The sequence below is a fragment of the Pristiophorus japonicus genome, chromosome 1 (assembly GCF_044704955.1).
Source record: "Pristiophorus japonicus isolate sPriJap1 chromosome 1, sPriJap1.hap1, whole genome shotgun sequence".
Lineage (NCBI taxonomy): Eukaryota > Metazoa > Chordata > Chondrichthyes > Pristiophoridae > Pristiophorus > Pristiophorus japonicus.
In genome coordinates, this window is record NC_091977.1 from 45,570,773 (window position 1) to 45,595,893 (window position 25,121).

Sequence of the window (25,121 nt, forward strand, 5' to 3'; positions counted from 1 at the left end):
TAAGTTTTTAATTTGGCATTTTATGCCAATTTTAATTCCACTTACAGAGCTATAGTCTTTTTTTATAGGTTAACAAAACCAGCAAACCAAATTTGAGCCAAATGGAAGGAAATGTGGCAACGGTAGGTATCTGAAGGGCATACCTACATTTTCAGGGCTGGTATGGTGCAAAATCATACCTGTTGAGATCCAAAATGCTACAGCTTTTAAAGCTTTCTGCATAAAATTTGCTTTCACTTCAATGCTCTTTTAAATGACCCATCTGATCTGGTATTTTCATTTACATTGCTGCTCCAAGTAAACATTTAGTATTTATTTGAGTTTGATAAACAGAAGAGTACTAATACCCAAACTAAATTTGAATGCTGCATGATGTTTACGCAGTCATTAACTAAAACTATTTTTTAAATTCATCATCATCCCAAAAACTGCCCACCGCCCCCCACTCCTCGATCAGCAGGGCAATGCATGGCAATTAGATTAGATCTGTCTGAGCAGCTTCAGTACTGTCCTGGACTTCCACACATATGTCGGCGAACCAACTGGAGAGCAGGCCATCCTCGACTGGGTCTTGTGTAACGAGAGAGGATTAATTAGCAATCTGATCGTGCGAGGTCCCTTGGGGAAGAGTGAGATGGAGAGTGACACAGTTAATTCAGAGACTAGTGTCCTGAACTTAAAGAAAGGAAACTTTGATGGTATGAGACGTGAATTGGCTCGGATAGACTGGCGAATGATACTTAAAGGGTTGACGGTGGATAGGCAATGGCAGACATTTAAAGATCACATGGATGAACTACAACAATTGCACATCCCTGTGTAGCGTAAAAATATAAAAGGGAAGGTGGCTCAAACGTGGCTAACAAGGGAAATTAGGGAAAGTGTTAAATCCAAGGAAGAGGCATATAAATTAGCCAGAAAAAAAGCAAACCTTGGGAGAAATTTAGAATTCAGCAGAGGAGGATTAAGGGTTTAAATAGGAGGGAGAAAATAGAGTATGAAAGTAAGCTTGCAGGGAACATAAAAACTGACTGCAAAATCTTCCATAGATATCGAAGAAAAAATGATTAGTGAAGACTAATGTAGGTCCCTTGCAGTCAGAATCAGGTGAATTCATTATGGGGAACAAGGAAATGGCAGACCAACTGAACAAATACTTTGGTTCTGTCTTCACTAAGGAAGACCCGAATAACCTCCTGAAAATACTCGGGGACCGAGGTTCTGGCGAGAAGGGGGAACTGAGGGAAATCCTTATTAGTCAGGAAATGGTGTTAGGGAAATTGAAGGGACTGAAGACCGATAAATCCCCAGGACCTGAGAGTCTGCATCCCAGAGTACTTAAGGAAGTGGCCCTAGAAAAAGTAGATGCATTGGTGATAGTTTTTCAACATTCCATGGACTCTGGTTCAGTTCCTGTGGATTGGAGGGTAGCTAATGTAACCCCACTTTTTAAAAAAGGAGGGAGAGAAAACAGTGAATTATAGATCGGTTAGCCTGACATTGGTGGTGGGGAAAATGCTGGAGTCAATTACTAAAGATGAAATAGCAGCGCATTTGGAAAGCAGTGACAGGATCGGTCCAAGTCAGCATGGATTTATGAAAGGGAAATCATGCTTGACAAATCTTCTAGAGTTTTTTGAGGATGTAACTAGTAGAGTGGATAAGGGAGAACCAGTGGATGTGGTGTATTTGGACTTTGAAAAGGCTTTTGACAAGGTCCCACACAAGAGATTAGTGTTCAAAATTAAGGCACATGGGATTGGGGGTAATGTATTGACATGGATAGAGAAATAGTTGGCAGACAGGAAGCAAAGAGTGGGAATAAACGGGTCCTTTTCAGAATGGTAGACAGTGACTAGTGGGGTGCCGCAGGGTTCAGTGCTGGGACCCCAGCTATTTACAATATACATTAATGATTTAGACGAAGGAATTGAATGTAATATCTCCAAGTTTGCAGATGACACTAAGCTGGTTGGCAGTGCGAGCTGCGAGGAGATGCTAAGAGGCTGCAGGGGGACTTGAACAGGTTAGGTGAATGGGCAAATGCATGGCAGGTGCAGTATAATGTGGATAAATGTGAGGTTATCCACCACTTTGGTGGCAAAACCAGATGACAGATTAGTAAAAGGGGAGGTGCAACGAGACCAGGGTGTCATGGTACATCAGTCATTGAAGGTAGGCATGCAGGTACAGCAGGCAGTAAAGAAAGCAAAAGACATGCTGGCCTTCATAGTGAGGGGATTTGAGTATAGGAGCAGGGAGGTCTTGCTGCAGTTGTACAGGGCTTTGGTGAGACCACACGGTGAGTATTGTGTGCAGTTTTGGTCTCCTAGAAACATAGAAAATAGCTGCAGGATTAGGCCATTCGGCCCTTCGAGCCTGCACCACCATTCAATAAGATCATGGCTGATCATTCCCTCAGTACCCCTTTCCTGCTTTATCTCCATACCCCTTGATCATCTTAGCCGTAAGGGCCATATATCTAACTCCCTCTTGAATATATCCAATGAACTGGCATCAACAACTCTGCGGCAGGGAATTCCACAGGTTAACAACTCTGAGTGAAGAAGTTTCTCCTCAGTCCTAAATGGCCTACCCGTTATCCTAAGACTGTGTCCCCTGGTTCTGGACTTCCCCAACATCGGGAACATTCTACCCGCATCTAACCTGTCCCGTCCCGTCAGAATCTTATATGTTTCTATGAGATCCCCTCTCATCCTTCTAAACTCAAATGTATAAAGGCCCAGTTGATCCAGTCCCTCCTCATATGTCAGTCCAGCCATCCCAGGAATCAGTCTGGTGAACCTCCGCTGCACTCCCTCAATAGCAAGAACGTCCTTCCTCAGATTAGGAGACCAAAACTCAACACAATATTCCAGGTGAGGCCTCACCAAGGCCCTGTACAATTGCAGTAAGACCTCCCTGCTCCTATACTCAAATCCCCTAGCTATGAAGGCCAACATACCATTTGCCTTCTTCACCACCTGCTGTACCTGCATGCCAACTTTCAATGACTGATGAACCATGACACCCAGGTCTCGTTGCACGTCCCCTTTTCCTAATCTGCCGCCATTCAGATAATATTCTGTCTTCGCATTTTTGCCCCCAAAATGGATAATCTCACATTTATCCACATTATACTGCACCTGCCATGCATTTGCCCACTCACCTAACCTGTCCAAATCACCTTGCAGCCTCTTAGCGTCCCCCTCAGAGCTCACACCGCCACCCAGTTTAGTGTCATCTGTAAACTTGGAGATATTACACTCAATTCCTTCATCTAAATCATTGATGTATATTGTAAAGAGCTGGGGTCCCAGCACTGAGCCCTGCGGCACTCCACTAGTCACTGCCTGCCATTCTGAAAAGGACCCGTTTATCCCGACTGTCTGCTTCCTGTCTACCAACCAGTTCTCTATCCACGTCAGTATATTACCCCCAATACCATGTGCTTTGATTTTGCACACCAATCTCTTGTGTGTGACCTTGTCAAAAGCCTTTTGAAAGTCCAAATACACCACATCCACTGGTTCTCCCTCGTCCATTCTACTAGTTACATCCTCAAAAAATTCCAGAAGATTTGTCAAGCATGATTTCCCTTTCATAAATCCATGTTGACTTGGACTGCTTTCCAAATGCGCTGCTATTTCATCCTTAATGATTGATTCTATCATTTTCCCCACGACTGATGTCAGGCTAACCGGTCTATAATTACCCGCTTTCTCTCTCCCTCCCTTTTTAAAAAGTGGTGTTACATTAGCTACCCTCCAGTCCGTAGGAACTGATCCAGAGTTGATAGACTGTTGGAAAATGACCACCAATGCATCCACTATTTCTTGGGCCACTTCCTTAAGTACTCTGGGGTGCAGACTATCAGGCCCCGGGGATTTATCGGCCTTCGATCCCATAAATTTCCCTAACACAATTTCCCGCCTAATAAGGATATCCTTCAGTTCCTCCTTCTCACTAGACACTCTGTTACTTCGTACTTCCGGAAGGTTATTTGTGTCTTCCTTCGTTGAAAGTATTTGTTCAATTGGTCTGCCATTTCTTTGTTCCCCATTATAAATTCACCTGAATCCAACTGCAAGGGACCTACGTTTGTATTCAAGTCACAGATAGATAGATTTTTAACCAATAAGGGAATTAAGGGTTACGGGGAGAGGGCGGGTAAGTGGAGCTGAGTCCATGGCCAGATCAGCCATGATCTTATTGAATGGCGGAGCAGGCTCGAGGGCCTAGATGGCCTACTCCTGTTCCTGATTCTTATGTTCTTATGTTCACTAATCTTTTTCTCTTCACATATCTATAGAAGCTTTTGCAGTCAGTTTTTATGTTCCCGCCATGCTTCTTCTCGTACTCTATTTTCCCCCTCTTAATTAAACACTTTGTCCTCCTCTGCTGAATTCTAAATTTCTCCTAGTCCTCAGGTTTGTTGCTTTTTCTGGCCAATTTATATGCCTCTTCCTTGGATTTAACACTATCCTTAATTTCCCTTGTTAGCCACGGTTGAGCCACCTTTCCAGTTTTATTTTTACTCCAGACAGGGATGTACAATTGTTGAAGTTGATCCATGTGATCTTTAAATGTCTGCCATTGCCTATCCACCGTCAACCCTTTAAATATAATTTGCCAGTCTATTCTAGCCAATTCACGCCTCAAACCATCGAAGTTACCTTTCCTTAAGTTCAGGACCCTAGTTTCTGAATTAACTGTGTCACTCTCCATCTTAATAAAGAATTCTACCATGTTATGGTCACTCTTCCCCAAGGAGCCTCGCAAAACAAGATTGCTAATTAGTCCTTTCTCATTACACATCACCCAGTCTCGGATGGCCAGCTCCCTAGTTGGTTCCTCGACATATTGGTCTAGAAAACCATCCCTAATACACTCCAGGAAATCCTCCTCCACCACATTGCTACCAGTTTGGTTAGCCCAATCAATATGTAGATTAAAGTTACCCATGATAACTGCTGTACCTTTATTGCATGCATCCCTATTTCTTGTTTGATGGCTGTCCACAACCTCACTACTACTGTTTGGTGGTCTGTACACAACTCCCACTAGTGTTTTCTGCCCTTTGGTATTCCGTAGCTCCACCCATACTGATTCCACATCATCCAAGCTAATGTCCTTTCTTACTATTGTATTAATTTCCGCTTTAACCAGCAATGCCACCCCGCCTCCTTTCCTTGCTGTCTATCCTTCCGAAATGTTGAATACCCCTGGATGTTGAGTTCCCAGCCTTGGTCACCCTGGAGCCATGTCTCCGTGATGCCAATTACATCATACCCATTAACTGCTATCTGCGCAGTTAATTCATCCACCTTATTCCGAATACTCCTTGCACTGAGGCACAGAGTCTTCAGGCTTGTCTTTCTAACTCATTTTGCCCCTTTAGAATTTTGCTGTAATGTGGCCCTTTTTTCTTTTTGCCTTAGGTTTCTCTGCCCTCCACTTTTACTTTTCTTCTTTCTATCTTTTGCTTCTGCCCCCATTCTACTTCCCTCTGTCTCCCATCCCATCCCCCCTAATCTGAGGAAGGATGTGTTAGCTATTGAGGGAGTGCAGCGAAGGTTCACCAGACTGATCCCCGGGATGGCAGGACTGATATGTGAGGAAAGACTGGATTGGCTAGGCTTATACTCATTGGAATTTAGAAGAATGAGAGGGGATCTCAAAGAAACGTATAAGATTCTGACGGGACTGGACAGGTTCGATGCAGGAAGCATGTTCCCGATGTTGGGGAAGTCCAGAACCGGGGACACAGTCTAAGGATAAGGGGTAAGCCATCTCGGACTGAGATGAGGAGAAACCTTTTCACCCAGAGAGTTGTGAACCTGTGGAATTTTTTGCCACAGAAAGTTGTTGAGTCCAGTTCGTCGGACATATTCAAAAGGGAGTTACATGTGGCCCTTAAGGCTAAAGGGATCAAGGGGTATGGAGAGAAGGCTGGGGTGGGGTACTGAGGTTGAATGATCAGCTATGATCATATTGAATGGCGGCGCAGGCTTGAAGGGTCGAATAGCCTGCTCCTGCACCCATTTTCTATGAGGGAAAAGAAATTAGAGGGGACAGGGTGGGAAAAAGGTAATTAGAGTGGGAGGAGGATCATATGGAGTACTACTACTACTACCACCAGGAATAAGCATGGGCATCGACCTTTTGGACCGAATGGCCTGTTTCTGTGTTGTAGATTTGATGTAATTCTGTGATTGCTGCAAGATGCTGTGGCAATGTGAATGGGTTCCCTGTCATTGTCTCCGCAACTTGTACAATAGGGAAATGTCTGTGCAAATTTAGGACTGAGATGAGGAGAAATTTCTTCACTCAAAGGGTTGTGAATCTTTGAAATTCTCTACCCCAGAGGGCGGTGGATACTCAGTCATTGAGTATATCAAGACAGAGATCGACAGATTTTTGGATTTGGGGATAGTGCAGGAAGATGATGTTGAGGTGGAAGTTCAGACATGAACTTATTGAATGGCGGAGCAGGCTCGAAGGGCCTACTCCTGCTCCTATTTCTTATGTTCAAATAGCAGTGGAATCAAGTCCATTAACCAAAACTTTGGCACACAGCTATGCTCCCAGATCACCTCTCAGCAGTGGCACTTAACCACTGCTGTGGCATGATCAAGTCTTAATTCTAATTAATAAAATAAACATCAAAGCCCTTGAAATGTTCATTCTGTAACTCCACAATGTACAGTTGCAGGCAAGCTCTCAATATATTATCTGAGACAGCCTCATTTGATCAAGCAGATTCTAATGTGGCAAACTCCAGTTCTACGCTATTTATACTTTTAGTTCTTGGCTCTTCTTCCTCTGTAGTGTAGCAATTATACCACATAATAGTTGCATTGAGTGATATTCTCAGAGTCAACAATGTGTATGCAACTCCTATAGCTAACAGAAATTGCACCTACATCTCATCCAAGCCTTTTTGCATCAGTTCCTCCTCCTTTTAGAGACCACATGGATGAACTACAACAATTGTACATTCCTGTCTGGCGTAAAAATAAAAAAGGGAAGGTGGCTATCAAGGGAAATCAGGGATAGTATTAAAGTCATGGAAGTGGCATACAAATTGGCCAAAAATAGTAGAGAACCCGGGGACTGGGAGAAATTTAGAACTCAGCAGAGGAGGACAAAGGGTTTGATTAGGGCAGGGAAAATGGAGTACGAGAAGAAGCTTGCAGGGAACATTAAGGCGGATTGCAAAAGTTTCTATAGATATGTAAAAAGAAAAAGGTTAGTAAAGACAAACGTAGGTCCCCTGCAGTCAGGATCAGGGGAAGTCATAACGGGGAACAAAGAAATGGCGGATCAATTGAACAAGTACTTTGGTTCGGTATTCACTAAGGAGGACACAAATAACCTTCCGGATATAAAAGGGGTCGGAGGGTCTAGTAAGGAGGAGGAACTGAGGGAAATCCTTATTAGTCGGGAAATTGTGTTGGGGAAATTGATGGGATTGAAGGCCGATAAATCCCCAGGGCCTGATGGACTGCATCCCAGAGTACTTAAGGAGGTGGCCTTGGAAATAGTGGATGCATTGACAGTCATTTTCCAACATTCCATTGACTCTGGATCAGTTCCTATGGAGTGGAGGGTAGCCAATGTAACCCCACTTTTTAAAAAAGGAGGGAGAGATAACAGGGAATTATAGACCGGTCAGCCTGACATCGGTAGTGGGTAAGATGATGGAATCAATTATTAAGGATGTCATAGCAGTGCATGTGGAAAGAGGTGACATGATAGGTCCAAGTCAGCATGGATTTGTGAAAGGGAAATCATGCTTGACAAGTCTTCTGGAATTTTTTGAGGATGTTTCCAGTAGAGTGGACAAGGGAGAACCAGTTGATGTGGTATATTTGGACTTTCAGAAGGCGTTCGACAAGGTCCCACACAAGAGATTAAAGCACATGGGATTGGGGATAGTGTGCTGACATGGATTGAGAACTGGTTGTCAGACAGGAAGCAAAGAGTAGGAGTAAATGGGGACTTTTCAGAATGGCAGGCAGTGACTAGTGGGGTACCGCAAGGTTCTGTGCTGGGGCCCCAGCTGTTTACACTGTACATTAATGATTTAGATGAGGGGATTAAATGTAGTATCTCCAAATTTGCGGATGACACCAAGTTGGGTGGCAGTGTGAGCTGCGAGGAGGATGCTATGAGGCTGCAGAGCGACTTGGAGAGGTTAGGTGAGTGGGCAAATGCATGGCAGATGATGTATAATGTGGATAAATGTGAGGTTATCCACTTTGGTGGTAAAAACAGAGAGACAGACTATTATCTGAATGGTGACAGATTAGGAAAAGGGGAGGTGCAGAGAGACCTGGGTGTCATGGTACATCAGTCATTGAAGGTTGGCATGCAGGTGCAGCAGGCGGTTAAGAAAGCAAATGGCATGTTGGCCTTCATAGCGAGGGGATTTGAGTACAGGGGCAGGGAGGTGTTGGTACAGTTGTACAGGGCCTTGGTGAGGCCACACCTGGAGTATTGTGTACAGTTTTGGACTCCTAACTTGAGGAAGGACATTCTTGCTATTGAGGGAGTGCAGCGAAGGTTCACCATACTGATTCCCGGGATGGCGGGACTGACCTATCAAGAAAGACTGAATCAACTGGGCTTGTATTCACTGGAGTTCAGAAGAATGAGAGGGGACCTCATAGAAACGTTTAAAATTCTGATGGGTTTAGACAGGTTAGATGCAGGAAGAATGTTCCCAATGTTGGGGAAGTCCAGAACCAGGGGTCACAGTCTAAGGATAAGGGGTAAGCCATTTAGGACTGAGATGAGGAGAAACTTCTTCACCCAGAGAATTCTCTACCACAGAAAGTTGTTGAGGCCAATTCACTAAATATATTCAAAAAGGAGTTAGATGAAGTCCTTACTACTAGGGGGATCAAGGGGTATGGCAAGAAAGCAGGAATGGGGTACTGAAGTTGCATGTTCAGCCATGAACTCAGTGAATGGCGGTGCAGGCTCGAAGGGCCGAATGGCCTACTCCTGCACCTATTTTCTATGTTTCTATGTTAGTTTTCAAAATAAAATATCACATTGAGTAGAACTGAACAGAAGACTGCTGGAACAGGTCTAAACGATTTACGAGTGTGCCTGGGATAAAGGATCTTGTGACTCGTTCGTAGGCTATGACCATAATGGCCTAGTATTAAAGGGCTGGAGTCACATGGCCCAATCAAAATCAACTCTCACTGTATGGCAAGTCTGTCCAAGGTCATAACAACCTTCAGACCAACAGGTGTTAATATAACTCTCACACTGTCCAGAATACAACGGCAATTTTGTAAAAGTTGTAATGCAATGTTAGCACGTGTCGCTGTATTTCTTTTAACCCTTTAGTAGTTCGATTTCAGATTTCAATATATAAACTAAAACAATCTGTAAACTTCCCATTTCTAATAGTGTGCAATGGGAATATCTGGTTAATAAATATTTGAGGCTGGGTTTCCCACCTTCTCAAAACAAATCTTCATCAGTTCTACAACCGCTCCATTACTAGATGGACAAGTGCAAATCTTTTAAGATAAGTGAAGCACAGCTGTCAGGCTACTTAGATTGTCATAACCTCCTACTAGCTGACACATAATAGATCCAATTCTCTACAGCTCAATTGCCCAGTTGTGTAGCCGCTCAGCTCTAACTATAAACCTGTTATAGACAAGGGAAGGACATTACAGTACACAGATGCAAATCGTCATCAGAGTTTGCTTCAAAAGGATTTTTCAGTAAAGAGAACTAACATGCAACCACTGAAGTATTTCAGTAAGAGGTTTTTACAGTAAAATAGGAAAACTACAGCACCAAAGAGCACTTGGCTTGTATGCTTGAATTTCTTTAGTAAATCCAAAAATGTGAAAGTCTTAGCCACTGAAATTAATGGGTATGCCAAAATATTGCAATAAATTTCAATTACCTAAATCATACAGCACTATTAAGCCTCTGAAAGTGATTCAGTATTTTAAGCAACAATTATATGCCAGCTGATCTCACTATCATAAGAACATAAGAAATAGGAGCAGGAGTAGGCCCCTTGAGCCTGCTCTGCCATTTAACACCAACATGGCTGATCTGATCCTGGACTCAGCTCCACGTCCCTACCCACTCCCCATAACCCTTTATTCCCTTATTGCTCAAAAATCTGTCTATCACTGTCTTAAATATATTCAATGACCCAGCCTCCACAGCTTTCTGGGGCAGAGCATTCCATAGACTTACAACCCTCCGAGAGAAGAAATTCCTCCTCATCTCAGTTTTAAACGGACAGCCCCTTATTCTGAGACTATGTCCCCTCGTTTTAGTTTCCCCTATGAGTGGAAATATCCTCTCTGCATCCACCTTGTCGAGCCCCTTCATTATCTTATATGATTCGATAAGATCACCTCTCATTCTTCTGAACTCCAATGAGTATAGGTCCAACCTACTCAATCTATCTTCATAAGTCAACCCGCTCATCTCTGGAATCAACCAAGTGAACCTTCTCTGAACAGCCTCCAATGCAAGTATATCCTTCCTTAAATACGGAGACCAAAACTGTATGTAGTACTCTAGGTGTGGCCTCACCAATACCCTGTGCAGTAGTAGGACTTCTCTGCTTTTATACTCTATTCCCCTTGCAATAAAGGCCAACATGACATTTGCCTTCCTGATTACTTGTTGTACCTGCCTACTAACTTTTGTGTTTCATGCACAAGGACCCTGGACTAATGCAATGTGTTGTAAAACATGCCCTCTTCCTGTCATCTAACAGGACTACACAGCAAGACTCGGCAGCAATAACAAGCGGCAATGGAAGACACAATTGCACAACATTAAAACCCCAATAAAAAATAAACAGCATTTGCGTGTGTTTGACTATATATGTACAAGCTCTCCGAATATAGGTGTCCATATGTCATGAGCTTCTCTCCACTTATACTTAATGCTGGCGAGAGATTTTATTCCAGTCAGCATCAATTTGACCTTCATGAATATTTTCTTTAGAAACTATTACAGACAAACGGCATTTAGAAAGGAACAGAACAAGGGGCAGGAAAACATAACCACACATGCAGGAAAACACACAGAATGACTTTGCTATGGTGGGGATCAGAAAATGGTTAAATGGCAGAAGTGATATGCACAGGAGACAAAAGGGCCACAATGAGAGAAATACAGGACATATGACAGACACAGAGAACATGAGAAAAACTATATGGATAGGCAATGGAATGGGATGTATGAAAAACAGGCAAGTGGAACAGGTTCCACCCCATGAGCCTTCTGGTGGAAGAAAAAAAAATAGGTTGGTTGATAGGGTCCTTGACTGAGTCCACCCATTTCCTTTACTTCTGCCCTCACCCCTTCTTGGAAGTGTTCGAGCCCCTTCCCCCCCACCGCCACCCATGTCCTCACCTGCCACTGCACATTCGACAGATCATCTTCCACCATTTCTACCACCTCCAAACATTTTTTTCTCACCTCCCCATCCCTCTCAGCATTCTAAAAAATGGACTGATCCCTCCGTTACACCCTGGTACACTATTCCATTAACCCCCCCCCCCCCCCACCCCAAACAACCAACAACTCTCCTCCCCCTGGCACCTTCCCATGCAAATACAGGAGATGCCCATTCAATACAACCCACAATATTAAATTAAAAACATTTAATACTCAAATAAACAGGGTTGAATATAAGGAATAAAGAAAACAAAAGTTGCTATTAGATCAGCAAAAAGGCTAATGGAAAGCAGGATTGTTGACAACCCTGGCTATAACGGGAAGAGCTTGTTTAATTATGTGAAGAGTAAGAGACTGTATTAGGCCACTGAGGGGTGTTCAAGGACAGGTTACAAAGGACTCACTAGGTATGGTGGAAATATTAAATGAGTCCTTTGCATCAGTCTTCACTCTTGAGGATGATGCTCGAATATTAGAATTTAATATTATTGTTTTGTTAGTACCATTAACATAGATAACCATATTATTTTAGAAAGAATTAAGAACTTGAAAATAAATAGAGCAGTAGGTCAGGGTTAATACCCACCTGCGGGTCCTCCGGGAGATGGGACATGTGCTGTGTGAGCCCCTGGCCTGTATTTTTAATAGCTCACTGCACTCTGGAATGGTTCCTACAGATTGGAAGGAGGTTAATGTAGTCCTCATTTTAAAAGAAAGTGACAAGACAGACCCAGATAACTATAGGCCCATCAGTTTAACATCAGTAATAGGTAAGATGCTTGAAAGAATCATAAGGGATGCAATATATGAATACATGGATAGGGAGGGACATATTAGGGACACCCAACATGGCTTCATTTAAAAAAAGAGGTCATGTCTTACAAATCTAATTGTATTTTTTTGAAGAAGTTACAAAGTTGGAGGACGAGGGAGCCCAGTAGACATTGTCTACTTCGATTTCCAAAAAGCTTTTGATAAGGTACCGCATAAGAAGATTCTCTTCGGAGCTTCTGGTATTAGTGGTAATATATTGAACTGGATTGAGAACTGGCTGGCAGGAAGCAGGCAAAAAGTAGTTCCAGATGGATTTGGATCTGTTGGAGACCGGTCACCAGTGGTGCCCTGCAGAAATCAGTATTGGGACCGTTGCTTTTTACTATTTTTATTAATGATCTGGATTCAGGGGTTGGGAACACAATTTGCAAATGATACCAAAATCTGTTTGCGTGTTAGAACTGTAGGAGATGCTCGTCTGCTTCAGGCAGATCTTAATGTGTTGGGAGATTGGGCTCAAGATTGGAAAATGATGTATAACTTAGATAAGTGCAGTATTATGCAGGTGGGCAGGGCAAATGCTCAACATTCATACACCCTTCAGGGAAAGACATTAAAGATGGTGGAGGTAGAAAGAGATTTGGGCATTCTAGTGCATACATCCTTAAAGGTACATGAGCAATGCTGTGCAGCAATAGCTAGAGCAAATAGGGTGTTGGAGTGCATCCATAGGACAATTGCCAGAGTACTAAAAGTGGTAGCCATGGAAATAGTGGATGCATTGGTTGTCATCTTCCAAAATTGTATAGATTATGAAACAGTTCCTGCAGATTGGAGGTTGGCAAATGTAACCCCACTATTTAAAAAAGGAGGGAGAGAGAAAACCGCGAACTGCAGACCGGTTAGCCCAACATCAGTAGTAGGGAAAATGCTAGAGTCTATTACAAAGGATGTGATAACGGCACACTTTGATAATATCAACGGGATTAGACAAAGTCAACATAGATTTATGAAAGGAAAATTATGTTTGACAAACCTACTGGAGTTTTTTGAGGATGTAACTGATAAGGGAGAACCAGTGGATGTAGTGTATTTGGATTTTCAGAAGGCCTTTGATAAAGTCCCACATAAGAGGTTAGTGTGCAAAATTAAAGCAAATAGGATTGGGGGTAATGTACTGGCATGGATGGAAAATTGGTTAACTGACAGGAAACAGAGAGTAGGAATAAACGGGTCTTTTCGGGATGGTGGGCAGTGACTAGTGGGGTACCACAGGGATCAGTGCTTGGGCCCCAACTATTCACAATATATATATATATATATATATATATATATATAATAAATGATTTGGACGAGGGAACCAAATGTAATATTTCCAAGTTTGCTGAGACACAAAACTAGGTGGGATTGTGAGTTGTGAGGAGGATGCAAAGACGCTGCAAGGCGATTTAGATAGGTTGAATGAGTGGGCAAACACATGGCAGATGCAGTATAACGTGGATAAATGTGAAGTTATCCACTTTGGTAGGAAAAACAAAGACAAAGTATTATTTAAATGGTGATAGCTTGGGGCCTGGAGTACTGTGTGCAGTTTTGGTCTCCTTACCTAAGAAAGGATATAGAGAGAGTGCAGCGAAGGTTCACCAGACTGATTTCTGTGATGGCAGGACTGTCGCATGAGGAGAGATTGGGTCGACTAGGCCTGTATTCACTAGAGTTTAGAAGAATGAGAGGGGATCTCATTGAAACGTATAAAATTCTGACTGAGTTAGATAGACTGGATGCGGGGAGGATGTTTCCCCTGGCTGGGAAGTCTAGAACAAGGGATCACAGTCGAGGGATACAGGGTAGGAAATTTAGGATTGAGATGAGGAGAAATTTTTTCACTCAGGGATCATGAACCTGTGAAATTCTCTACCACAGAAGGCTGTGGAGGCCAAATCACTGAATATATTTAAGAAGGAGATAGATAGATTTCCAGACACAAAAAAGGGGTATGGGGAACAAACAGGAATATGGTGTTGAGATAGAGGATCAGCCATGATCATATTGAATGGCGGTGCAGGCACGAAGGGCCGAATGGCCTACTACTGCTCCTATTTTCTAATTGCGTATAAGACGAGGTTTAGGTATGCTGTTTTGCCCTTCTACAAGACCTTAGTCAGGCTGCACTTGGATTAGTGTCCAGTTTTGGTCTCCTCACATGGTGAGTGATATTGAGGTTCTGGAAAGGGTGTAGAAGAGGGCCACTAGGCTAATTCCAAGTCTAAAGCATCATAGTTATCAAGATAGGCTGAAAGAGTTGGGACTCTGTACCTCAGAACAGCGTAGACTTAGGGGGATCTGATTGAGGTTTATAAGATAATGAAGGGAATAGACGGTGCTCCAGCTGACAGTTCATTTCAATTAAATAGGTTAGGCAGGACCAGGGGTCACAACTTTAAGTTGCATAGAGCTACATCTAGAATAGATGTCAGGAGGTGGCTCTTTTCCCAGAGAATAGTAGACCTCTGGACAAGCTGCCGCTTCCTGTGGTGGATGCAGACTCACTGAATTCCTTCAAGTGAAAGCTGGATGTGTTTCTGGCTGGGGTGGCGATCATCTCTTTCAGAAGGTAGGTACTGCAGGGAATTCAAGGCCAAAGTGATCTCCTGGACTAGTTTCGATCGCCTAGATGGGGCGAAGAGGAATTTCCCAGATATTTCCCCCCCCCAAATTGGCTTGGGATTTTTTAATCTGTTTTTTTGCCTCTCCCAGGATATCATCTTTCAGGTGGGGTGGAGTGTATAAGTTGTGATACACAAGTTATTGCAATTGTGCGGGACAGGCTCGATGGACCAGATGGTCTTTACCTGTCTGGCATTGTTCATACGTTTATTACACCCTCACACTCCTTCCGGACAAGACAGCAACTTTATACGTACTTCCTCCAACCTACTACACTGCTTTCATGCTCAAAGTACAGTCTCATCTACAATGGTGAGACGAAATATAGGCCCCAAGTTTCCACATGATTTGCTCCTGATTTTCAGGAGCAACTGGTGGAGAACGGACTATCTTAGAAATCGCAATTCTCCACATTTTTTTTTCTGCAGTTCCAGTCAGTTAGAACAGTTTCACTTTGGAACAGAATTTTTTCTTCAAAAGGGGGCGTGTCCGGCCACTGACGCCTGATTTCAAAGTTTCCACAGTGAAAACGTACTCCAAACTAACTTAGAATGGAGCAAGTGAAGATTTTTGTAGAACTGAAAAAACCTTGTCTACACATTAAAAAAATCAGGCGCAGGTTACAAATTCGGCGTCCGGAACGAGGTGTGGGGGGGGGGGGGGCGGGGGAGGGGGGGGAAGGGAAGTCATTAAATTCTACAATAAATCCTTATTTATACTTATACAAATATTATACAAATAAATCCAACCTGAATAAACATTTATAAGCAAAGAAAAGATTAAATAAACCATCTTCCTACCTGTGTGAAAGTGCTTTAGGCAGGTTCAGTCAGCTCAGCGGTGTGGCGTCGTTCCCGCGAACGGGAGGGAGGGAGGGTCAGGCAGGCAGTAAAGCAGGCATTTGTGCAGCCTTCCACTTGAGGTGGAAGCCTTAAAGTCAGCTCAGCGGTGTGGCGTCGTTCTCGTGAACGGGAGGGAGGGAAGGCCCGACCAACCGCAGCGGCGGGGAGGCGGGGGGAGAGGCAGGGAGGAGGAGGCAGCCGTTCCCGACGGCGGGAAGGGGGGAGGGAGTGAGGGCCCGCCCGACCGACCGCAGCGGGGGGGAGGCAGGGAGGAGGAGGCAGCCGTTCCCGACGGCGGGAGGGGGGAGGGAGTTAGGGCCCGACCGACCGACCGCAGCGGGGGGGAGGCAGGGAGGAGGAGGCAGCCGTTCCCGACGGCAGGGGGGTGGGGGAGGAGGCAGTGAGAAGGCTGCAGGACGCCTCAGATGTTGAAGCAGCCATTCCCGACGGCAGTGGGGGGGGGGCGGAGGCCGTCGGGAAACGACTGCCTCAACTTCTGAGGCTTCCTGCAGCCTTCTCACTGCTGCAAGAAGCCTCAGTGCTGATCATGGAAGGGCAATGTGCTTTTATTAAAAAATGTTCAAAAATTAAACAGCTACAAAGAACTACAAAAATGGGCGAGTGCCAATGTTTCCTTCACACTGTGTGTGCGCGAACGCTCCAACGCGCACACGCAGCGTTGCCGGCACGAAAAAAACTAATTTAAATGGTACCCGCCCCTTCCCACTTACAAAATCGGCGCGAGCGGTAGGCTCCGCCCCCTGGGCGCCGCGCCAAGCTGCAAAGCGCTCCAGAATCGCGCGGTTTTTTTTCAGGCGTCCTTTTCGGCGCGAAAAACGGGTGCCCAGCTCAGAGGGGCACCCGTTTTGTAGCATGTGGAAACTTGGGGCCATAGAGTGGACATGCGATTTGCCAACTACCTCTGTTCTGTCTGCAAGTATGACCCCGAACTCCCTGTTGCTTGCCACTTAAATTCTCTGCCACCTTCCCAGATTGACCTATCTGTCTTTGGTCTTTTACAGTGTTCCAATAAAGTTCAACACAGGCTTAAAAAACAGCACCTCTTCTTTCTACTAGGCAGTTAGTTGGCAGCCCTCTGGCTGTAATATTGACTTTAACAACTTCAGACCCCAACTCGTTCCTATTTTCTCTCCCGCGATAGGATTTCAGCTATGGGGGACAGGTGTGTGCCAGTGTTTTAGGGGAGGTGAGTTGCCTGATGCTAGGGATGGGGAATCCCTAGCATTAAACTGAATCCCCACGGACTTCAGTTTTACTAGAGCTCTTTGGTGCCACACTCAGTCAAATGCTGCCTTGATGTCAAGAGCAGTCCTCGCACTCACCTTTGGAATTCAGCTCTTTTATCCATGTTTGGACCAAGGCTGTAATGGGGTCTAGTGCCAAGTGGCAGAACCTAAATTGAGTATCAGTGAGTAGATTACTTGGAGAGTAACTGCCACTTGATAGCAGTGTCAACGACACCTTCCGTTAATTGCCAGATGACTGGGAGAAGGCTGATGGGGTGGTAATTGGCCAGCTTGGATTTCTCCTGCTTTTTGTGAACTGGACATACCTGGGCAATTTTTCACATTATCGGGTAGGTACCGAGTGTTGTAGCTGTACTGGAACAACTTGGCTAGAGGAGCACGAGTTTAATTTACCTTGTGCGTACTTTTGGTGAATTTTTTAACACTTTTGCATTCAAATTCCTGTTTTTGCTATTTTAGCAAAGACATCAATCTGTTTATTTTAAAGGGAGTTAACATGTGCATTAAATAGGATGGATAAGAATTCAACCTGAATGAATCAACAGTGCACTAAGAAATACGCACAGATTTTTAAATTCCTTTGTCTATAGAATCCCATTTGTTCATTTTATGGTTAAAAAGAATGATTTGAATTTATAAGAACATAAGAAATAGGAGCAGGAGTAGGCCATACGGCCCCCCTTGAACCAGCTCCGCCATTTAATACGATCATGGACTCAGGTTCACTTCCCTGCCCGCTCCCCATAACCTCTTATTCCCTTATCTGTTAAGAAACTGTCTATCTCTATCTTAAATGTATTCAATGTCCCAGCTTCCACAGCTCTCTGAGGCAACGAATTCCATAGATTTACAATCCTCAGAGAAGAAATTCCTCCTCATCTCAGTTTTAAATGGGTGGCCCCTTATTCTAAGATTATGCCCCCTAGTTCTAGTCTCCCCCATCAGTGGAAACATCCTCTCTGCATCCACCTTGTCAAGCCCCTCATAATCTTATATGTTTCGATAAGATCACCTCTCATTCTTCTGAATTCCAATGGGTAGAGGCCCAACCTACTCAACCTTTCCTCATAACTCAACCCCCTCATCCCCGTAATCAACCTAGTGAACCACCTCCAAAGCAAGTATATCCTTTCGTAAATATGGAAACCAAAACTGCACGCAGTATTCCAGGTGCGGCCTCACCGATACCTTATATAGCTGTAGCAAGACTTCCCTGCTTTTATACTCCATCCCCTTTGCAATAAAGGCCAAGATAACATTGGCTTTCCTGATCATTTGCTGTATCTGCATACTATCCTTTTGTGTTTCATGAACAAGTACCCCCAGGTCCTGCTGTATTGCGGCACTTTGCAATCTTTCTCCGTTTAAATAATAACTTGCTCTTTGATTTTTTTTTTCTGCCAAAGTGCATGACCTCACACTTTCCAACATTATACTCCATCTGCCAAATTTTTTCCCACTCACTTAGCCTGTCTATGTCCTTTTGCAGATTTTTTGTGTCCTCCTCACACATTGCTTTTCCTCCCATCTTTGTATCATCAACAAAATTGGCTACGTTACACTCAGGCCCTTCTTCCAAATCGTTTATATAGATTGTAAATAGTTGGGATCCCAGCACAGTTTTTAAATGGTGTTTTATATGCAGCATTTAATAAATTAGCACAGAATAATCTACTATTCAGAGGTCTCAAGCAAATTCTTCAATCAAATCAGTGGCCCGTGCTTTGAAGACCATCAATTGTGATATCCACTTCCACTGTAATGATACTACTTACAGTAATGAAGTTTCCATGACAGGTATTATACCCTACCATTTACTGATTCCTGTTTTAACTTCTGGGTTTAATTATTGCCAATGTTTTTCCTGTGTATGAAGGCATTCGCATAGCCATTTCTACAGTTACCCTACACATCTTAAGAACATAAGAAATAGGAGCAGGAGTAGGCCATTTGGCCCCTCGAGCCTGCTCCGCCATTCAATAAGATCATGGCTGATCTGATCATGGACTCAGTTCCACTTCCCTGCCCGCTCCCCATAAGGCTTTACTCCCTTATCGCTCAAAAATCTATCTCCACCTTAAATATATTCAATAACCCAGCCTCCACAGCTCTCTGGAGCAGAGAATTCCATAGATTACAACCCTCTAAGAGAAGAAATTTCTCCTCATCTCAGTTTTAAATGGGCGGCCCCTTATTCTAAGACTATGTCCCCTAGTTTTAGTTTTCCCCATGAGTGGAAATATCTTTTCTGCAGCCACCTTGTCGAGCCCCCTCATTATCTTATAAGTTTCAATAAGATCACCTCTCATTCTTTTGAACTCCAATGTGTATAGGCCCAACCTACCCTCATAAGTCAATCCCCTCATTTCCGGAATCAACCTGGTGAACCTTCTCTGAACTGCCTCCAATGCAAGTATATCCTTCCTTAAATGCGGAGACCAAAACTGTACGCAGTACTCCAGGTGTGGCCTCACCAATACCCTGTACAGTTGAGGCAGGACTTCTCTGCTTTTATACTCTATCCACTTTGCAACAAAGGCCAACATTCCATTTGCCTTCCTTATTACTTGCTGTACCTGCATACTAACATTTTGTGTTTCGTGCACAAGGACCCCCAGGTCTCTCCGTACTGCAGCACTTTGCAATTTTTCTCCATTTAAATTATAATTTGCTTTCCTATTATTTCTGCCAAAGTGGATAACTTCACACTTTCCAACATTATACTCCATCTGCCAAATTTTTTGCCCACTCACTTAGCCTGTCTATATCCTTTTGCAAATGTTTTGTGTCCTCCTCACAATGCAAGTAGTGCCATTATTCCAAGTTGTGAACCATTATACACAGACTATGGGTACATCTGATTTACAACTGATCAGTCTTTTCATACAAGACATATGGAACCCAGTTAAAAAGGATCAAATATTTAAAAAAATTCCAAGTTAACAGATCAGAATTAAACTATATGTTCTACAAAATTTGTTGAATGACAAAAACCATTATCAAAATATTGATTTTTCTCCCTTCTCTGGCTGTTCTATGGTTCCCTGAGCAGCAGCATCTCTCTGTTATTTTGCCCAAGTAGTCATTCACCATGCATGAGCCTGGATGGAGTGTCAATGTGCTATTCAACCTCAGCTATTGCAGGCTCCACAGCCAACAGGTGGTCTTTGGAAAATCAGAAGTGAGCACCCTGATTAGCCTAGACTGACTGACTGTATCACAGCACCTCCCTTTGTGAGACCAGCTAATTCAGCAGAAAGCTCAATGTAGCTTTTTTGAAATTTTCTGGGCACTCCTGCTTCTCTACCTCTGGGCTATGTAGAAAACTCACCAGGTTTTCTCTTTCGATCCTCACTTGCTCCCGCTGCCTGTTCAGAGTGCTGTGGTAAATTCGGACCGTCGCAGGTGAGATTTTCTTTGGTGCAACAACTGTTGGCTTTGTGGCCTTTCGGGTCAGTTCGTGTAACAATCTCTGATTTTCGCGATCAATCCGCTTTGTCTCGTCATTACTGAAGGTGTAGTTTTTCCTGTACCTCTGTGGTGGAAAATCAGTAACTATTTTTCGCAGCTCTCTCTTTTCCAAATGCATCATAGCTGAAAGAGGAACAACAGCATTCAGATTACTTTAAATTCAACACTTAAAAAAAAAACTTTTAACACAACCAGTCTTGGGTAAACGAGTAAAATTGCTCAAATGCAAAATTCAACAATAAAAGGATTCAGTAAAATTTTAGTAAAATGTAAAGGTGGGTGTGAAAGTTTCATTACCACACTGTTGATGGATTTTATCATCACAATTTTAGTGAAGTGCAATGATGGGCATGTGAAATCTTCACATTCCCGCTTAAAACGTGAAAACCACCCAACCAATCGGCACACTTAGATTACAGAATCTGCCCCAACAGATTATGCTGTGCATCAAGGAGGGTATTTTAACTAGGTAACATAGTACATCAGCATAGGTGGTGATAATGGTGGGAACAATTTAAGGTGTTAAATTAAGAACATCACAAGCAACATATCGGCGCACCATTAATGTGTATTGGCTTTCCCCCCCCTATCGGGCATTGTTACTAATAAGCTCAGTGCATCTAGCAACAACACAACTAAAATGTTTCTTCAGTTTGAAGTTGCATAACCCAACATTCTGCAGCAACAAATACACATGCGAACAGAGGAACATTCAAAACTAATGAGTTCCTGAAAGATTAGAGATATTGCCTTGTTTTTTTTTAAAATCTTTTTCTTGAAGCATGACAGAAAACAGAAATTTGCAAAAATATAGATGCATTGTCAAAACACATCAGATGCACTACATGTCTAACTGCCTTTCCAAATAATTATTCAGCTTTGGCATTACACACGGGGAGTCAAGAGTAAGTATAGTCTTCAGGGGCTGTTATAGACAAGGTTAATTGGATTATAAACACACAGCCATACTTCAGTTCTTAATTTAAATTTAGTGACACATTCTGTCATCTGGTATAATAGTTAGATTTTATATAATAGTAAAACATCAAAACTTATGGCAACTTGGGAAACAGTTGGTTGGAACATCTGAGTCTCTCTGCAATACCAGCTGAGGAGCTGGGAGATGCAAAACTAAGATGCTACAGCAGCACCACTGGCAGGAGGGTATAATTGCGGCATGACGAGAGTTTAGAAGAATGAGGTGATTTCATTGAAACATATCAAAATTTTAAAGGGGCGTGACAGGGTAGATGCTGGGTGGATGTTTCCCCTGGCTGGAGAGTCTAGAACTAGGATTCACTAGTCTCAGGATAAGGGGTTGGCCATTTTGGACTGAGATAAGGAGAAATGTCTGCACTCATTGAAATTTACAGCACGGAATGTGGCCAACTCGGCCCATCGCGTCCATGATGACCGACAAAGAGCTATTCAGCCTAATCCCACTTTCCAGCTCTAGGTCTGTAAACCTGTAGATTACGGCACTTCAAGTGCACATCCAAGTACTTTTTAAATGTGGTGACGGTTTCTGCCTCTACCACCCTTTCAGGCAGTGAGTTCCAGACACCCAACACCCTCTGGGTGAAAATATTTCCCCTCAAACCTCCTACGAAGCACTTTAAATCTATGCCCCCTGGTTATTGACCTCCCCTGCTAAGGGAAATAAGTCCTTCCTATCCACTCTATCTAGGCCCCTCATAATTTTATACACCTCAATAAGGTCTCCCCTCAACCTCCTCTGTTCCAAAGAAAACAACCCCAGTCTATCCAATCTTTCCTCAGAGCTAAAATTCTCCAGTCCAGGCAACATGCTCATAAATTTCCTCTGTAACCTTGCTAGTGCAATCACATCTTTCCTGTAATGTGATGACCAGATCTGCACACAGTACTCCAGCTGTGGCCCAACTAGTGTTTTATACAGTTCAAGCATAATCTCCTTGTTCCTGTATTCTATGTTTCAGTTAATAAAGGCAAGTATTCCATATGCCTTCTTAACCACCTTATCTACCTGGCCTGCTACCTTCAGCGATCTGTGGACTTGCACTCCAAGGTCCCTTTGTTCCTCTACACTTCTGTGTCCTACCATTTATTGTATATTCCCATGCCTTGTTAGCCCTCCCCAAATGCATTACCTCACACTTCTCTGGATTGAATTCCATTTGCCACTATTCTGCCCACCTGACCAGTTCATTGATATCTTCCTGCAGTCTACAGCTTTCTTCTTCATTATGAACCACACGGCCAATTTTTGTCTCATCTGCAAACTTTTTAATCATATCCTCTACATTCAATCATTGATATACATCACTAAAAGCAAGGGACCTAATACTGAGCCTTGCGGAACCCCACTGGAAAGGCCTTCCAGTCACAAAAACACCCATCCACCATTATCCTTTGCTTCCTGCCTCTGAGCCAATTTTGGATCCAACTTGGCACTTTGCCCTGGATCCCATGGGCTTTTACTTTCGTGACCAGTCTGCCATGTGGGTCCTTATCAAAAGCTTTGCTAAAATCCATATACACTACATCAAACGGACTACTCTCATCAACCTTCCTTGTTACCTCCTCAAAAAATTCAATCAAGTTAGTCAGACATGACCTTCCCTTAACAAATCCATGCTGGCTGTCCTTGATTAATCCGTGTCTCTCAAAGGATTGTGAATCTTTGGAATTCTCTACCCCAGAGCTGTGGATGCTCAGTCGTTGAGTATATTCAAGACAAATATCGATAGATTTTTGGATACCAAGAGATATGGGGATATTGCGGGAAGGTGGAGCTGAGCTAGATGATCAGCCACCATCTTATTAAGTGGCAGAGCAGGCTCAAAGGGCCAAATGGCCTACTCCTGCTCTTATTATGTTTTTGTGACACATTTCCTTAAGGCTGTTGTCACAGGAAGTAAGGCTTTGCAAACAGCATGTGGCAGATTTGTAATATATTAACAGGTGTATCAATAGATCATATATAGGGTAGGGTTCATCCCTGGGCAATTACTAGTATGTTTCTACAACTGAAATAAAGTTTATTAACGGTTTAATAACTAACCTTCATCTGACAAAAAGAAACAGTTTAAGTTTCACCTTTCAGTAGTTGGTTAAGATCAGTGGCATCATTGATGATCTTCTGTCTATGTCTTTGATCAAGCCTCTTGTGCCCCAAAGAATCTGACTTTGAAGACATAGCGCAAGACTTAGCTTCCCTCGGTTGCCTCTGCCTCCGTGACTTTTGCCTCCCTTGACCATTTCCCTTATCAAAGCTTAATCTGTCCAGACTGCTGTAGACTTCCTGGCTAATATTTTCCTGTTTAGTGCTGCTCTTTTTCCTGCGGGAGTTGGCTTTTGATTCTTTACATCGGTAAACGGGACTGCTATCGGGACTAGTGAGGGGAGTCACGTCGGTTACTGTACCCTCGGAGTCTTCGTCCTTCCCTTGGCCTTTGATCGGCCCTTTCCTGGACTTCGGGGAAGATTTGGGTCGCCGCTGGGATGTGGGGAGAGATGGAGAGCATTTCCCTGATGAAGAGGAAGACGAGCGATCCGAGCTGCGGCTGTCGGAGTCCGACTCAGAATTTGGTGCTGGATCCGAAGGAGCAGCTTCACCCGACCTGGAGCGGGAACTCCGCTGGGCACTGGGGCCAGACTGTGGTCTGCATCCAATCTCCCGGCTGCCTTCATCGCTGCTTCCCGCGTTGTCCCCCGAATGATTGGACGGCCTTGTGCTTTTCACCCGAGCTTCCCCTGGGAAGCTGGCCTCCTTTCCACTGGATGATGATGATGATGATGAGGAGGAGGAGGAGGACGGGGAAGAGAGCGATTCGGAGGCGGGGGATGCAGAGGACAAGGAGGCGGGGGAAGCCAAACTTCCCGGCCGGCTTCGGCTCTCTGATACATGGTCGTTGCATTGGCCAGTCGCTCCTTGGCCGCACTCGCCCTGGCACAGCGAGCTCCCCGGCCCCTCACCGTCGCTGCCCAGGTAGGAAGCGTCCGCGGAGCTCGGGTCTGTGTCGGTGTGGGGGCCGGGACTGGGGCCTGTGTCGGGGCCGGGGCTGCACCTCCCGCCCTCGCTGTCGCTGTCGAAGAAGGAGTGATCGACCTCCCCGTCCAGGTTCGTGTCGCTGTCCATTGGTGGCGGTCAGAGGGACTCAGTGGCTTTGCTTCACACTCACCGCCTCACAATCTGACCCCGTCACTCGGCCCCTGACCCCCGTCACGCGCCCTCTGACCCCCGTCACTCGGCCCCTGACCCCCGTCACTCGCGATCTCTCTCACAATTTTTTAATGCTTGTTTTGTCTTCGCTTCGGTTTCTCAGGAGCGTTACTAACAACGTCACTTCCGTTTTCTGCGTCCGGCGGCACCGCGGGTATTTGCGATGCGGCGCATTAAATGACGGAAGGGAGATGAGCGTCAGCATTTCAAAAACAATCTAAAGCCTCAGATATCACAAGGCCCTTTGGTCTCTCGAACCTTAACTCTCTCCGCACATTAGCTCACTCATAGAAGTTTACAGCGCAGAAGGAGGTAGGGTTGCCAACTCTGGTTGGACCTATTCCTGGAGGTTCACTTACATGACATTCGCTGCAGTCTGAAAACGTTATTGAATTTACTTAATGGCTTGATATCTGTGCTTTGCGGAGGGTG

General features: G+C 44.1%; 1 protein-coding gene across 2 annotated transcripts in view; it reads right to left on the reverse strand.

The window, feature by feature from the left end:
- The window catches only part of cfap97 (cilia and flagella associated protein 97), a 44,751-nt gene extending 20,037 nt beyond the window's left edge, over positions 1–24,714 (reverse strand). The window contains exons 1-2 of one of the 2 annotated variants that reach the window (XM_070878981.1): positions 23,891–24,714; positions 20,346–20,608 (exon numbers count right to left, since the gene is read on the reverse strand). In XM_070878981.1, coding sequence (XP_070735082.1) covers positions 20,346–20,608; positions 23,891–24,605 — 978 coding nt within the window. In that variant the 5' untranslated portion in view covers positions 24,606–24,714. Of the gene's footprint in view, positions 1–20,345; positions 20,609–23,563 lie in introns of both variants that reach the window. The other variant, XM_070878973.1, reaches the window with a different exon arrangement.
- Between the last annotated feature and the right edge of the window lie 407 nt (positions 24,715–25,121).